The sequence below is a fragment of the Eurytemora carolleeae genome, unplaced genomic scaffold (genome assembly GCF_000591075.1).
Source record: "Eurytemora carolleeae unplaced genomic scaffold, Eaff_2.0 scaffold140, whole genome shotgun sequence".
Lineage (NCBI taxonomy): Eukaryota > Metazoa > Arthropoda > Copepoda > Calanoida > Temoridae > Eurytemora > Eurytemora carolleeae.
The window spans coordinates 24,250-41,308 of record NW_019396224.1 but is presented as its reverse complement, the minus strand read 5'-3'; the positions used below and the strand labels follow the sequence as shown (position 1 = coordinate 41,308).

The 17,059-nt window shown below is 34.3% G+C and overlaps 3 protein-coding genes across 5 annotated transcripts; 2 read left to right on the top strand and 1 right to left on the bottom strand.

Moving 5' to 3' along the window:
* Positions 1 to 1,000: 1,000 nt before the first annotated feature.
* Positions 1,001 to 2,063, top strand: LOC111698637 (uncharacterized). Its single transcript, XM_023469014.1, has 2 exons — positions 1,001 to 1,006; positions 1,206 to 2,063. The coding sequence occupies exons 1-2, from the start codon at positions 1,001 to 1,003 to the stop codon at positions 2,061 to 2,063; spliced, it is 864 nt and encodes a 287-aa protein (XP_023324782.1).
* Positions 2,064 to 4,893: 2,830 nt separating this feature from the next.
* Positions 4,894 to 15,010, bottom strand: LOC111698633 (uncharacterized). Of its 3 annotated transcripts, none has more exons than XM_023469010.1 (5): positions 14,927 to 15,010; positions 14,562 to 14,610; positions 12,879 to 12,974; positions 12,734 to 12,803; positions 4,894 to 6,027 (listed from the first exon to the last, which is right to left on the bottom strand). In XM_023469010.1, exons 1-5 carry the CDS (start codon positions 14,974 to 14,976, stop codon positions 5,894 to 5,896), a joined length of 399 nt encoding a protein of 132 aa, XP_023324778.1. In that variant the 5' UTR covers positions 14,977 to 15,010; the 3' UTR covers positions 4,894 to 5,893. The 3 variants fall into 3 exon arrangements, with proteins under 3 accessions (XP_023324778.1, XP_023324777.1, XP_023324779.1); XM_023469009.1 differs by having other exon boundaries at positions 14,562 to 14,619; positions 14,927 to 14,998; XM_023469011.1 differs by lacking the exon at positions 4,894 to 6,027 and adding an exon at positions 12,491 to 12,682 and having other exon boundaries at positions 14,562 to 14,619; positions 14,927 to 14,998.
* LOC111698632 (uncharacterized) lies at positions 9,791 to 12,033 on the top strand. Its single transcript, XM_023469008.1, has 4 exons — positions 9,791 to 10,544; positions 10,641 to 10,732; positions 10,963 to 11,554; positions 11,663 to 12,033. The coding sequence occupies exons 1-4, from the start codon at positions 9,882 to 9,884 to the stop codon at positions 11,834 to 11,836; spliced, it is 1,521 nt and encodes a 506-aa protein (XP_023324776.1). The 5' UTR covers positions 9,791 to 9,881; the 3' UTR covers positions 11,837 to 12,033.
* Positions 15,011 to 17,059: the final 2,049 nt, after the last annotated feature.

Below are 17,059 nucleotides of genomic sequence, written 5' to 3'. Positions count from 1 at the left end.
TGTCGCAACGACACAATTTCCTTGAGAAATATTAAAGGTTTACACTATTAGATCGCAAAGATATATGAATTAGTAATTCGAAAACATTTTTTCTAACGCCAGTAAGTTTAAGGTTTTTCTCCTCCTCCTAACTCCTTTCGCCCCCCCCCCTCAAGTAACCATTCCCCCCCCTTCTCAACCATGACCTAAAAAACTTTTGTCATTGAACTAAGCAATCATGTTCAAATACTTTAATGTAATGTCATGTTAAAAAGATATATAATAAGCAGGCAATACAAAGTTTCTCTTTCTTCCACTTAAATGGAAAGGTTCCCCAATAATAAAAAAGGGGATTGGGAAGTTTCATGTAGTCCCCCACCCCCCGGCAACCGCCAAAAAAAAATTCTCTGAAAAAGTTTTCGTAAATAAAGTCTTAAATTTTGGCACTGAAAAAGTCTTGGTAAAATCAAGTCCTTGAATAAAAAGTTTCTGGAAATAAAGTTCTTCCATTTTAATACTTTATTTTCTAGGACTTTTTTGATACCAGCCCATGGCTATATTCAATATATGCATATGCATAAAAGAAAAGTCCTTTTTATAAAACGTCTCAGACTTAACCTCATTTCCCCAAGACTTAGGACCTTTTCTCTTGGTTTTTTTTCCTTCGGATTTATTTCCTCCAGGACTTGAATTCCTGTGATCTTATTTTCTGAGACTTTATTCACAGCCATACTATTTTAGGAATAAATTCCCAGGAATCTGAGATTTTATTTCCAGTGTTCTTTGGTCCTCTAGGACTTCAGAAAATTGGGACTTTTTTACCAACGTTTTCATTTCTAAGTTTTTTTTCCTGTGACTTTCTTACATAGATTCAGCCTCCCCCCCCCCCCCCCCCCCCTGGAATTTATTAAATTAGTGATTACTATGGCCGGGGCCATTAGTGGCGAAAAAAAATTGCTTAAAATAAATCAAACAAAAATGGCTACATTGTCCCTCTCGCTTTCTCTACTTACGCCTAAAAATGTTGGTATTTTCCTAGTATAGAATTTTCGTCATAAAACAATAGATAACTGAAGAACTTTGTCACAAGCTCCAGGAACTAGAAACCCTAGGTTCAAGCTCCGGGGACTACATAGAACTGAAGATTTTTGTCCCTAATTTAAAGAGCTAGAGAACCTAGTTTCTAGCGCCGGGCACTACACAAAACTGAAGAACTTTGTCTTAAGCTCCGGGAATTAGAGAACCTAGTTTCTAGCTCCGGGGACTACAGAGAATGGAAGAACCTAGTTTCTAACTCCGGACACAACAGAGAACTAGAGAACCAAATTCTAGTTCTGGGGACTGTTCTGAAGAGCATAGTTTCTATCTACGGGGACTACAGAGAACTGAAGAAACTTGTTTCTAGCTCCGGGGACTACAGAGAACTGGTGAAACTTGTTTCTAGCTCCGGGGACAACAGAGAACTGGGAAAACTTGTTTCTATCTACGGGGACAACAGAGAACTGAAGAAACTTGTTTCTAGCTCCGGGGACTACAGAGAACTGAAGAAACTTGTTTCTAGCTCCGGGGACTACAGAGAACTGAAGAACCTAGTTATTATAACCTCCCGGAACTTCAGAGATCTGAAGAACATAGTTTCAAGCTCCAGGGACTACAGAGAACTAAAGAACCTAGTTTCTAGCTTCGGGGACTACAGAGAACTGAAGAAACTTGTTTCTAGCTCCGGGGACTACAGAGAATTGAAGAAACTTGTTTCTAGCTCCGGGAACTACAGAGAACTGAAGAAACTTGTTTCTAGCTCCGGGGACTACAGAGAACTGAACAAACTTAATTCTAGCTCCGGGGACTACAGAGAACTGAAGAAACTTGTTTCTAGCTCCGGGGACTACAGAGAATTGAAGAAACTTGTTTCTAGCTCCGGGGACTACAGAGAACTGAAGAAACTTGTTTCTAGCTCCGGGGACTACAGAGAACTGGGGAAACTTGTTTCTAGCTCCGGGGACTACAGAGAACTGAAGAACCCTGTTTATAGCTGCGGGGACTACAGAGAATTAAAGAGTTTTGTCAATAGCTCCAATAGCTAAAGAACATAGTCTACTGAAAAACTTAGTTTCTAGCTCCGGAGACTACATAGACTTGGATAAACTTGTCACAAGCTTCGGGAACTACGGAGCCGGGAGAACTAAAGAATATAGTAAACCTCCAGATATTCTCAGGTACTGCAGGTAGCAGACTGCCGGGGTAGGAGGGGAGGGAGAGAAGGGGGTGGGGAAGGAGCTGAAAGGGGGGAGGGGAAAGGGGTGTAAAAAATGTCGTTGTAACTTGTAACCTTATTCTGTAAACCTGATCTGCGTTGTATATTGTTATCTACGTTTGTAAAAAGCTACATAAAACCCTTTCATGATTAAGGTAATAATGCAAGGAAAGTTATTTCAGAGGTGTACGCATTTTTTGTACTGCAGTGTACTGTCTTTGGGCGGAAAAGTAAAGACAAGACGGATGTCACAGCCTGACACGGAATCCATTCTCACAAAATAGTCTATGAAATATTCTGGTCATAGGAAACTATTATGTGAATTATCAAAATATCAAAATTAAATGCTTTTAACCTCCTCGGATACTAAACGAAACTAAACTGAACTAAATAGCTTTTATGTCTTGGCAACCATAACGAGAGGGAACACGTATCGTTACAAATAAAGTCATGTCCCGATTGACATTGATAGTAAAGTATTACTGAACTGAATAGCTCTTATGCCTTGTCAATCGTAACGAGAGGGAACGAGTATCGATACAGATAAAGTCATGTCCAGACTGACATTGAAAGTAAAGTATTACTGAACTGAAAAGCTCTCATGCCTCATCAACCATAACAGGAGGGAACGATTATTGGTATCCAAAAAGTTGTGTCTGGATTGACATTGGTAGTGTATTCATGGAACCGTGAGTTCCTGATTGAGTTGCACCTGGATTGAAACGGGTCTGAAAGACTTTTATGGAGTAGGGCATTTACCACAGAGGTATTAAACTTTGTTCAAGTTCAAATTATTTACTACTAAACTTATGAGCACACAGAATAAAAAGGGATATTGCAATGCAACCTCCTTACAAACGGCCAGAATTAAAATGTATTTGAGGCTATGCTATCAACAATATCATATCTGTAAACACAAACCCTTGATATGAAAACAATTGTGAACTAGAAATTCTTATCATAAACAAATATATATTATTGAATTACATCGTCTAAAATCACTGCACTGTAATAACCGTTTCACTGGTATATTAACATATCCTTTCAAACACGTATTTGAAATAAGAAAACAATTATAATTGAACTGAACCTTTGAGTTGAAAGTGTACACTGGAACGGGTACAATCTCCCGGATTTTCTACCTGCCATAGAAAGTCCTGTGACCAATAGGAGTTCCCTTTTGAAATTTTCTCCAAATAAAGTCTTAGAGAAATCCTTTTGCCATTATTTTTTTTAAATTTGTATTTTTATATTGATTCTCATCAAAAAAGAGAAAACTCAAAGAATATTGATTTTTTTAAATTGATTTTTAATAAATAAGCAAGAAAGTCCGAAGGGTTTAAGAGTAAAAGACACAAAAAAGATGGTCGGTATGTATCGTGACGTATCGTGCATCATTTCTTCTGTCCTACAGTTAAACCATTTAAACCGTTGTGAACTTGTGAATCAGATATGTCACTCTAAAAGTTAAGAATCACTGAGAATAATGTGTATGCCATATACAGTCCCTTCAAACCGTATGCGTTTTTAGATGTAATTTTGATTAAAACTGTAGCTGCAACATGCACTTTATAATATTAGTTTAGCGATCCTGGGAAAGCGTCGAGCTAGTTGTCACTGTTGCTGCAGCAATTATAAAACAGATACACAGGATTAGGAAGTTGTTTATTAAACAGTATACAGTACAGACTACACACAACTTAGAGAACATATATTCATGCGGAGAAATGAAAGCTCGGCACAAAACATAGATAGATAAATAGATAGATAGATAGATAGATAGATAGATAGATAGATAGATAGATAGATAGATAGATAGATAGATAGATAGATAAATAGATAGATAGATAGATAGATAGATAGATAGATAGATAGATAGACAGATAGATAGATAGATAGATAGATAGATAGATAGATAGATAGACAGACAGACAGATAAATAGATAGATAGATAGATAGATAGATAGATAGATAGATAGATAGATAGATAGATAGATAGATAGATAGATAGATAGATAGATAGATAGATAGTTCAATAGATAGATAAAACTATGTGAGTAGTATATGTATTGTGTGTGAGCTGAACAGGACAGTGTTAACCTAGATAAATTGCAAGCTGACCGCAATACCAGAATACGCTTTTATGCGTCATCATAAGCAGGATTACGGGGGCGTATACAGGAAATATCGGGGGCTCGGGGCTCAACTTGTTTTCCCTTTGTAAGGAGAGAATGCATAATGAAATTGCGCTAGTATTATCTCCATTTTATAAATGCAGCCATAACTGTAGAATAGGCCAAGACGACCTTTTATCAATACTGAAGTGCATTTGATGTTGTTACAAAGCAAATATTAGCTTTACTATTATCGAATCACTTGTTAAGTTAAATAGGTCTGCATTACACTGCACAATTACTGTCTCTCAAGGTTAATTGGAATATAATTAAAGGCATAACTTGAGTCTAAAAAGTCGACTTCCTATTCCAGACTTTTCTGGTTATCACTGTACATAAAAAATGCTCTCTTTTCAATTTTACAAAATTTATTATTACGTATTATTAATGATTTATAGATCTATTTAACTAAATTTATTTAATCAACTATTAAATATACAAAAATAAGGGCTCAAAACTTTTTAGATCTAATAATTTTTGGTTTAGTATCCATAAGTCAAAACTTTTCAAGCATTGATTTCTCAAACCCAAGCAGAGATAACTTTGATTGATCGGGATCAAGTGTTAATCCTCAAATATAAAAGTGCCTATACTTGTATTTCGAAATCAAGCGAATTGGAGATTAAGTATATCCATACAAAAATTCCGACCTCTGGTCAAAATATTCTGATTTAAAAGTTGTATGTTATCTGAGCTGGGAACTTTTGAATTGTGGATATCGGGATTAATGCTTGATCCTCTCTTTTTCTAAATCTCCAGATTAAATAATGCTAGTTCTCCTCCTGTTATTAATTTCCCGATTAACTAACCGATCGGGATTTAGGGTATCCTATTCTAAAGTTTTCAGCTCTGTTTGCTTTTATATTTCATAATGTTTATACAGTTTAAGATAATCACATTGCACATACTGTATAATGGTTTCCAAGCAGTGCAGTTTCCAACTACAAAATAACTGATTTAAATTAATTTGTCAAAAATAAAAACTTTATAAAGGACTGTCGACATATTTTCATTTTAAAGAGTTGAAAATTGACAACGGTACAATTATATCCTTGAAACCTTTGTCTGGGTAAAACAAATGGAAATACCTATGTTTTTTCTATCTGCTAATAAATAATCTTTTTTTAAGATTTATCATGATTACATAGAAGATAAAGGTTTAAAAGGTAGCGTTGTGAATTGGGTTTCGTTTACAAGAAATTACATTGATACTCCCCTGTAGAAAAATCTTCATAAAAATACTTTCTTTAAATGCTAGACATGTCAAATGTCAATAAAAATACTTTCTTTAAATGATAGACATGTCAAATGTCAATAAAAATACTTTCTTTAAATACTATAAACATGTCAAATATCAATAAAAATACTTTCTTTTAATGCTATACGTGTCAAATGTCAAATAAAAAATACTTTCTTTAAGTACTAGACATGTCAAATGTCAAAAAAAATATTTTCTTAAGATGCTTCAGACATGTCAAATGTCAATTTAACGTGCGATAATAAGGGATATAACAGCAGCTGTTATGAATGACAGCGCTGAAGAGGATGACGATGCTGATGTGAAGTTCATATTACAGATGTCCCCTGCACAGCTGCAAACAGTTGCTCGAGCCCCTCCACCTGCAATATTTTTATAGTTAAGGAACTCTCGAACTGTCACAACAGTACACTTTGCACATTTTTTTGGATAAATAAAGAAGATTGAATCCACGTTGTTTCAGTTTAATCTGACAATTTCCTCATTTGCTTCTAATGCGGATAAACCCAAGTCGTTTTTGAAGACATTTATGATTTAAAATAATACTTTACAGTGGTAACATTGTGAATCAGACATGCCACTATTTTATTTAAATTGAAGGTCTATCAGAACTTTACCAAATATGCTTCTTCAAAACTTAAACCGAAAGACAAATACCCTGCGACCGGTAAAAGTTGGTTCAGTCCTTGGTCCAATCTAAAAACTTGATGCAAAATTAACATGATATGTACGTTACATACAGGGTGTCCCACGAAACATAATTAGTTAAGTTGTTTGATATTAAAGAGAATGATGAAAAACATTGTATGCCAATTATATTATTGTAAAATTGATTTCAACGTAAAATATATCTGAGAAAAAGATGTTTTTAACGAAATGACATGCAAAAAGTCTTTAACATCCGGTATAATATATGGAAGAGGACATTCAAAACTCTTCAACGACTGTTATGTTTCGTGGGACACCCTGTATGTAACGTACATGTCATCAGTTAGCTTTGCAATCAAAGATTTTAACGAATAATGCTTGCCTTGAAACTTGAAAAAATGTAACTGTATAAAAAGCAGATTGTCAACCATTAGAGATTTTGTGTACATCTTTTGTGGACAAATTAAATAGATTTTCTCGTTTTCCTTACGGATTTCAGAATTAGATTCTTACCGGCGGTGTCGTGCATGGAGAGCCTTCCCATGCTAGCTGTGTTTTATTTATTTCAACACAATTTTAGACATTAAAACTAATTTTAAAACATTTAAATTTATAGTTTACAGACATAAATGCGTTAGTTCTAAAATGTATGATTGAAGGGGGTAACGTAAAAAATGTTATTTCCTCGCAAATGTCGTCTTCTTTTATTGTAAAACAATAATTATTTCTTTGAGACATTTTTACCAATCAAAATACTTTAATAGACATCGTGCGTAAAAATGGTGAACACACTAAGTGGTAGGCTTTCCTGCAGAAAAATTCAAATATAGATGCTGTTTCTAAGATACATGTGTAAGTTTTTTTTTGATGTAATTTTTACTGATTTATTTGAAAAAGTCTTTTTTAGGGAAATTGGGCAATTATACAGTTCGCTTAAAGCTTTTTTTGCTAATACATGTCTTATGACTGTTTAGGAAAATTCACAAAATTTGGGGACCCTGCCACCAACGGTTCTAAAAATATCGCAAAAAAAAACACAGAATAATCTTGATTAATCTTTGAACCTACAGTTACGATTGAGTTTAGACTTAAAAATGCACTTGATTTCTACAATTTCTTTAATATAGATTTAATTAAAATTCCCCAGGTAGCATTTTCTTAAAATTTAGATTATAACTCCGAAAAAAATTAGGTGTTTTGACTTGAAACCTGATGGTTCATTTTCAGCAGTGTGACCCATATAAGAAGTGTTAAGACATGCTAAATATAGAACAAACCCTTATTACAGACGCAGATAAACAGCCTAATTTATTTGTCATAAATATTTATATGAAAGCATCTGAGCCCAAAACTTGAGACAGGGTATCGTTATGAAAACCAATCTGGAACCCAGGATTTACGAATTAGGTTAGCAGTTTTGTGGATACCAATATTTTGGTGATGAAATACTATTTTATTTAGTTTCTTTATATTCTCTATTTTTTCGAATCCTTAAATCAAAATCTGCACGAATGTTAAGGCCCCAAAAAGGAAACTCAGCAGTTTCGTTCAACGATACTCTTTTAAATTTTGGGCTCCAAGAAACATTTTTCTACTGACGCATGCGTACAATCCAATAAAAAGAAGTGGCTGAATCTGCTTCTTGTCAACCTAGAATTTCCAAAAAGGTGTATTAACATGGTCGTTAAAATCCTTAAGTGGAAGATATTGGCAAAGAACAACAAGTTGGCGTCCAGGCAGTTTGTCATGAAAGACCAATTTAAGGCCTAAAGCAGTTGCGCCTCCTTATTTGATTGAATTTCAAAGCTTATGTTCTTCTACTTCAGAATGAAAACTCTTGGGCTACTGATCTATATATATGTGTCAAATGAAATTCAGAAAAATGTGGGGTTATATGTACCGTTAGAGTAAGAATATATATATTCTTGATGAGACAGCTCTGGGCTCTACACACAGGGTTAATATGTAATAAGTTGACCCTCTTCCTCAAGGTTATAATGCAAGAAAAAGTTAATTGCAGTTGCGTATACTCTGCTTACATATTGAAACCAGTTCTCTCTGGGCGGAATTTGTAAACAAGAACAGATGTATCAGTGTTCGTCTGGTATCCGAGGAGGTTAAAAGCATTACATTTTGATAATTTTGAATTTTCACATAGTAGTTTCCTATGACCAGAATATTTCATCGATTTTTTTATGTGAAAGATTGATCCATGTCAGGCTTCGACATCCGTCTTGTGTTTACAGTACCGCCCAGAGACAGTACACTGCAGTACAAAAGATGCGTACACCTCTGAAATAACTTTCCTTGCATTATGGCCTTGCTTTTCCTTGTCTTACATACAGGGTGTCCCAAAAAACATGGGAATTCAGTGACGAATTGTATATCGTCTTTGCTATGAATTAGCATTGTAATAACTAATTTCAAAAGCCATAATATTATTATGTCTGCTAGAGTTTATTTTATGAAAAGGGTAAAAGACTGTAAAGATGTGTCTATAATGTCTCTGCAAGATGAACAGCTAGTGAAGACGGACAAGTTTTCTCTTTTTGTATACTGCAATTTTCTTGTTTTACTAAGTACAACCGTATGCAGTCAAAACATAAACAATCAAAATGTAAACATAGCAGACGAAACTCTTACAGATTAAAGCTTTCTCAGTTGGGGAGGATCACGATTGCATTTGGTTTTTCTACATGCCAAACTTTTTTTTCAGAATAATTTTTTATAATCCAAAAAGATTTATATAATGTATATAGAATGTGGATAGAAATGAAGCATTTTTATTTTTTTTTGTTTAAATGCTCGTTTCGTTTTAAAAAAGACGAAGAAAAAATGAAAAACGAAAAACGAAACGGTTGTTTTTTAAAGATGCTTTTTATAAAAAAAACCGTCGTTTTTTCGATCGTTTTGTTTTTAATAACGATTAATTCAACCCTATATATGTGAAAGATTACCTTATTTGGTAAAAACCACTGAATTCGACGAAGTTTAACATTCACCCTGGTTTTTTTGGACTAAAAAGATAGTGTTCATATGCTCTAAAAAGTTAGTGTTCATATGCTCTAAGGCTTTTCCCAAATACTTGTCTAAAGTCTGGTTTTTATCCTTTTAACAGACTGCCTAAGTGACCCTCCATTCAAGGTTGGCAATGCCCGATTCACAACGGTACCCTTTAAACCTTTATCTGAGCATTAATGTGGAAGATATTTTCGTTTAATTAAGTTAAAAATGTTCAGTTATGATAATTTCTATGTTGTTTCCCTGCAACAGAAATGTGAAATGCGTGAGTCACGTTTGTAGAGAACTCGCAATGGAAATAAGTCATGCAGTTTTCAAAATTGTAAAACAGTATATTCCTGGCAAAAAATCGATTCACCGACATAGGGTCAAACGACAAAGGGTCAAACGACAAAGGGTCAAACGACAAAGGGTCAAAAGTGCGACAAAGGGTCAAACGACAAAGGGTCAAAATGATAAAAATCATAGGAAACTCGCAATTTTAATCACAAAAATCCGCCAAACTTTTTTGAAGATTTAAAACTTTAGTCTGATTCTGGCTTCCATAATGGTCGGGTTGGCAACATTTATTGCTGCAAAACAAGGTGGTAGGATCATTGTAGATGAACAGGGATATCATTACAAGAAGACAAGTGTAAACAAGAAGACGGGTGTAAGCTATTTGAGGTGCCGGGATAAGATTGCTGAAAAATGCGATGCTAGAGCCATTCTTATCAATGAATCTGGGATAATTCAGTCCGTTAAACCCGACCATACCCATGGAAATAGGTTTGTGAAGAATAAAGTTCGAGCTGTTGAGCAGGAGAAAATAATGGCTGCTGCAAACCTGCCTACAGTTGCCCCAAGAGCAGTTTTTGCTGATATTACTGGGACCGTAAACCAAGAAATGACGGATTTTGCTGCAGCTTATGTTAGGAAATCCTCAACGATTGCTCGTGCAATTCAAAGGAAAAGAGTTGCTGAGAAGGGGTATCCATCCATTCCTAAAACCTACTCAGACCTTGACAACATCACAGATAAGCTCTCCTCTACAATGGATGGATCAAAATTCCTACTCTGCAATGATAAGACCATCCCAGAAAACCCCCATGAGGACGCAAAACGCTTGATGATCTTCATGAGTGGGGAAGGAAGGGACACCCTTGCGTCCTGCGAGCACTGGTTTGTTGATGGAACCTTCAAGTCGGCGCCTGCACCTTTGTTTATTCAGGTAAAAAAATAGCAACAATTAAAAGACAACTTTTGTATGAACTTTGAAACTTTGTTCTTAAAAGCATTTTAAAAAAGTAACAATGGTTGTTTATAGGTTTTTTTCATAATCGGTCTTACATCTCTGGGAAAAGCTGTACCTTGTGCCTACTGCTTATTGCCGGATAAAGAAAAATCTACTTACACAAGGTTATAAAGTTATAAAGTCATAAATGACGACCTTAACTATATATGAATGAAATGTAACTTATATGAAATGTAACTTATAACTTATATGGAATGTAACTTATATGAAATATAACTTATATGGAATGTAACTTATATGAAATATACCTTGGATGAAATGTAACTTATATGAAATGTAACTTATACAAAATGTACCTTATATACACTTTTCTAAACTATGTACTTTGGTTTAGATTGGCGGAGGTTATTCGAGACAGTTTTGCCGACCTGGATGATATAAAGTTGAATTCCATCACTATGGACTTTGAAAAGGGACTGATATCTGCGTTTAAGAATACATTTGAAGATGTAAAAATCATAGGTTGTGATTTTCATTGGAAAAAGTGTCTAAGAGAGAACATTAGAGCCCATGGACTTCTTCCTTTACACGACTCTGATGAAGAGTTCCACAAACTGGTTCGTACTCTATGGGCTCTGTCCCTTATCCCATTAGGTGATCTTATTAAAACCTACCAAACCCGGATTCAAAATGTTATCAAGGAAAACTTGAAAAACAACAACAACTGGGCAGAGTACTTGGAAGAAATAAAATCATTTTTTCTATACTTTAATCGTACCTGGATTGGAGAGGTGAACCCAAGAACCAAGTCCCGTGGGAAACCAATGTTTGATTATGGACTGTGGAACAAACATGATTCAGTCTTAATGGATTTGCCATCAACCAACAACTTTTGTGAGGGATATAATAATGCATTCAAGCGTTGTCTGCCAGCAAATGCCTCTGTTTGGGTTCTCATTGACAGATTTAGGGAAGAGGATAGTATGGTAAATTAATATAAAATATCCTATATAAAGTAAATATCTATGTAAATATGTCAATTAAATATCTATTAAAAAATGTCAATTAAATATCTATGTAAATAAAATGTTCAGGCAAAACAGTCTCTGCTACAGGCAGCCCGAGGAAATCTTGGCCCAGATGCTAATAAGTCAAGAAAATCAATCACCGTACAGAGGAGAGAAGATTTGAAGAATGTCCTACAAACATACGACCAAGTCTCATTTAATATGTTTATGACGAACTTGACAGCATTGTATGACAATTAAACATTTGGAGTAATGCAGAGCAGTACCATATGTAGTTTTTATATGTATGTTTATAACCTTTTTTTCATAGTTTTGTAGACAAAAATATTCATTGCATTGAATTATAAATATAGAAACCATTAATAATGATTTTTTCAGTAAACAAATTTGTACAGTGTTAGTAAAAAAAAATGGATAACAACTTAACAACTTTATTATTATTTATTTTTTTGTTATTTAGGGTTAGGTTAGGTTAAGAGAAGGCCGAGCGCTGCGGCCACACTTTCTGGGCCGAGCGCTGCGGCTAGGATGGGTTATCCTGGTTTTCAAGTACCCCAGCAGGGATAGGGTTAACGTCAAAACGACTTCAGCTTTTTTTGTGGTAACTCTCATTCAATGTTCAAAAGTTGATTATTTTTTTTTAGCAAAGTAGGCCGTTGATGTGTAAAGAAAAGTTCTAAAAATAAAAACTGAAAACAAGAAATATACGAAACAATTGATGTCATTTTTGTTAATTTTATCTTGTAACTTGTATTTGACTTAATTTTTAAAGTGCACCCTAAGACCGTTTAGAAATATCTTCATTAAAAAATTCCAAATATATAAGACTTTAACGACACACTGAAACTATCAAAGATTTGAGCTTTTTTTCTTCAATGAATACATAATCTTGTAAATGATAAACTAGTTTATTTAGCAAATAAATAAACAAATTTACAACTGAATGTTTTTAATCAAATTTTAAGCTCTATAGGTCTAAAAGACTAAAATCCATAGCAGCAAATAATAATTAGCAATCAAAAATCTAAACATACTCGCTTAACAAACTGAATAAATTACGTACAGTACTCCTCCGAAGTCTGATCCCTGTATATCAAAGAATAAAGACAACTATTATTCAATCATTATATTTTATACCTAAACTTCGAGTTCCACATGAATTCATCGGTTCTCCAGTCCCACACTCTCTGCTCATTACTTCTACATCCTAGTACAGGTTTATGTTTATGTTTATGTTTATGCATGATAATAACTATGTTTATGCTTAGGTTCATATTTGCACCTGAAAGACTCCTTTTGTGTATACACAGCTATTATATGATGAATCGCACTCCTTTTGGAATTCTTTTACATGTGGTAGAAACTTATCACAGCTTATCTAGCAAATATCAGTTTTTAAGTCAAAGGAAATGAGTTTTTGCCACTAACTCCAATTTTGTAATCACTATATCTTTGCAACATCAATGTCGTAGATCTTTGCTATTTCAAACTATGAATTCTGTTAGCTCAAATAGTCTAAGTTTTAAATATCAAAGGCTTGCATCATCAGGTTGCAGAGATATAGGGGTAAAAAATTCGAGTTTGTGGAAAATACGCAATTCCTCTGTATTAAATCTTGTGAAGATAAAGGAATTAAAAAATCTGATCCTTAAAGGTACTATAGTCACTATAGGCATAATTTAATGGTCCTAAACTAAAAGATTGTGATTTCCGATCTACGGACCACAACAGTACCTTTAAACCCCGATCTACGGACCACAACAGTACTTTTAAACCCCGATCTACGGACCACAACAGTACCTTTAAACCCCGATCTACGGACCACAACAGTTCCTTTAAACCCCGATCTATGGACCACAACAGTACCGTTAAACCCCGATCTACGGTCCACAACAGTACGTTCAACCCCGTTCTAAAGACCACGACAGTACCTTTAACCCCGATCTACGGACCACAACAGTACCTTTAAACCCTGATCTGCGGACCACAACAGTAACTTTAAACCCCAATCTACGGACCACAACAGTACCGTTAAACCCGATCTACAGACCACAAAAGTACCGTTAAACCCCAATCTACGGCCCACAACAGTACCGTTAAACCCCGATCTACGGACCACAACAGTACCTTTAAACCCCGATCTACGGACCACAGTACCGTTAAACCCCAATCTACAGACCACAACAGTACCGTTAAACCCCAAACTACGTACCGTACAGTACCTTTAAACCCCGATCTACAGACCACAACAGTACCTTTAAACCCCAATCTACGGACCACAACAGTACCTTTAAACCCCGATCTAGGGACCACAACAGTACCTTTAAACCCCAATCTACGGCCCACAACAGTACCATTAAACCCCGATCTACAGACCACAAAAGTACCGTTAAACCCCAATCTACGTACCACAGTACCTTTAAACCCCAATCTACGGCCCACAACAGTACCATTAAACCCCGATCTACAGACCACAACAGTACCGTTAAACACCAATCTACAGACCACAACAGTACCATTAAACCCCGATCTACGAACCACAACAGTACCTTTAAACCCCGATCTAGGGACCACAACAGTACCTTTAAACCCCAATCTACGAACCACAGTACCGTTAAACCCGATAAACGGACCACAACAGTAGAGTTAAACCCCGTTCTACGGACCACAACAGTACCTTAAAACCCCAATCTACGGACCACAACAGTACATTTAAACCCCGATCTACCAACCACAACAGTACCTTTAAACTCCAATCTGAGTAACAATGGAAAAGATACCGCCGTTCTTTTATCTTCGAAAAGGTTTTATCAATAATTCTGGAGTATAAAACCGTAAGTAGCTCTGTAGAGAAACCCCATTTAAAATACTCAATTTTTCAGTTACAAAATAAGAATAACTCGTTCTTGATAATTCTGGATCAGTCATAAGGTTAAGAAAAACACAAAAATATTATATTTTGAACCTGATTATAATCTGAGCCGCAAGAGTAGCAAGTCAACCCTGCAGAGAAACTAAAAATCCTAATTTCTAGATATAAAAGTTGTCAACAAGTTTTTTCTTCTATGGATGTTTCCCACCAAAATATTTTCTTTATTTGATGATCTCTTATTGTATAATTTGTTAACTATTTATATATTTCACATTTTGCATTTTTCCATATTTCAATTTATGAAATAAAATCAATATTGTCGAAATATCTAAAAGAAGAGACCATGGAAAGCTCATGAAGTTATTAGGTTATGTTTGAAAATAGAAAAAGACCTATACATTTTATTAAAATCCACATAATTCTTGGAACACATGTATATTCTCTAAAAATATGATTTCCTAAGGAGAGAAATAAAGACGACCAATGTATAGAGAGAATTTTTCTTCATTTTTAATCATTTAAACATTTCTGAAACATCTTCTTTTTACATTGATCTATGAAACGTTAAACTTTATTCTGAATAGATCATCTTTTTCATATTTTATTTTATTTTTTTTTGGGAGGGGTAAAAAAATTCTTAAAGCCAAACGGCAAAAATTGTGTGATAGTTTCTTCCCTTCCCTTTATTTCACGAATGTGTGGGAAACATATTTTTTGACCTTTTTTGATTGAATAATATCTCCAAAAATATTTATAAATATATCTTCAGATCTCTGTTTTTACTTCTTATGAAATATGAAAATAGAAAATCTATGCTTTTATTAAAATTTTGGCTTTTCCTGCTCAACCCTGGATAGACAACATTAAAGCAATAAGTCAGTTTATTTGATGTTGTTACAAAGCAAATAGTTTTACTACAGTGAAACCCTTAATAACGAATACATCGGAAGAATTTATCAAATGTCTTGACAATTTTTCAATGAGTTTTATACTATATTAAGTAAATTTCAGTATTTGCGAAAATAACTAAATAACCATGAATATGCGGGAACAGTTTTAAAGAGCTCCATATAATCATTTAATTAAAAAACTAAATATCTGCAACATTCCATTATCAAAAAGTGAAGAATACGACATTTGATGAATTCTTTCGATGTATTCTTTATTAAGGGTAGTAAATATTAAATCACTGATAAAGTGAAATGGGTCTCGAGCACTGCACAATTGCTGTGTCTCATGTTAATTGGACTATTTAAAGTCATAACTTGAGTCTAAACGTCGTCTTCCAGCGTTTTCAATTTACTTTGGTGATATTATACATGGTAACCAGATACAATTACAAATATTTAACCACTTGAAGGTTTATTTGATAATATTCCCTCAATACAGTTGAATAGATCATATTACACTGTGTAGTTGGATATACTTGGAGCTTTCTATATTTATTTTAGTCGCTAGAGCAACCAAACTTTCTCCTTTTTAAACAAATAATGGACCCTAACAATATGCCTAAAGTAACTGAGTTTTTGCCACAAAAAATCTGATTTTTGAATACCCTTAATTTTGCAACCCCATGTTGTAGATCTTTAGTATTTCAAACTATGAATTCAGTTAGCTCCAATAATCTAGGTTTGAAATATCAAAGCTTTAAATCATAAGGTTGCGAAGATAATGAGTTTAGAAAATTTAAGTTTGTGTCAAAAACTCAGTTCCTTTAAATAAAAATGATAAGCCTTGTACTTTTTTAATTAAAAGGTTAACGTCGTCTTTGATTTTTGATCTAATTGCGGTATTTAATATTTGTTACCCCAATATTACAAGTAAAGTTATATCGATAGAAAATCACAAAATACTACCAGCCTGACATTTCTAATATGTAGTCTGCCTTTTTTGTGATTTCAATATTAGCCGAGATATGAAAAATTTCTTTCAGATTTCAATCCTTTTGGTTTTATTTAACAAAATTAAAATCGGATCAAAATACTTAATATCTCCGGTAATATTAACAACAAAAAAAGGCCGACAACACTTTGGAAATCCCAGGACTAGGCGAATTTTGTGGTTATTGTTTCCAGAAGCATACACGTTCAAGTAGGTTGACGACTCGGATTGTCACAAATAAATTCCAAGATTAAAGACCACGTTCAATTTGTCTTGCTACTGTCATGTTTCGTGAGGCACCCGGTGTAGGCCTACGTACGTACGATTCCTGATTTTCTATTGTTTGTAATTTTAAGAATTCAAATTTACATGTTTCGTAGTATGTTTAGTCCTTCCATCAATCTTAAATAAATAATTCGCATAATATTTTCAAGATGCAGAAAAAAGTCGTCTTTGACATAACATAAATACAGATTATAGGAACTGTAAGCATAATAATATTTTCAAGATGCACAGAAAAGTCGTCTTTGACATAACATAAATACAGATTATAGGAACTGTAAGCATAATAATATTTTCAAGATGCACAGAAAAGTCGTCTTTGACATAACATAAATACATATTATAGGAACTGTAAGCATAATTTCTAGTGACCCAGGTACAGATGATAATGCCCATTTTCCAACGGTACTCTTAAAAACTTTGTTTGA

Coding starts and splice junctions, on each gene's coding strand:
- LOC111698632 (XM_023469008.1), top strand. CDS start 9,882: ATGGTCGGGTTGGCAACATTTATTGCTGCAAAACAAGGTGGTAGGATC. Junction 10,545..10,640: donor CTGCACCTTTGTTTATTCAG/GTAAAAAAATAG, acceptor GGTTGTTTATAG/GTTTTTTTCATAATCGGTCT. Junction 10,733..10,962: donor GAAAAATCTACTTACACAAG/GTTATAAAGTTA, acceptor ACTTTGGTTTAG/ATTGGCGGAGGTTATTCGAG.
- LOC111698633 (XM_023469009.1), bottom strand. CDS start 14,976: ATGAAGAAAAATTCTCTCTATACATTGGTCGTCTTTATTTCTCTCCTT. Junction 14,620..14,926: donor GTCTTTATTTCTCTCCTTAG/GAAATCATATTT, acceptor TCTAGAAATTAG/GATTTTTAGTTTCTCTGCAG. Junction 12,804..12,878: donor ACACAAAAGGAGTCTTTCAG/GTGCAAATATGA, acceptor AACCTGTACTAG/GATGTAGAAGTAATGAGCAG.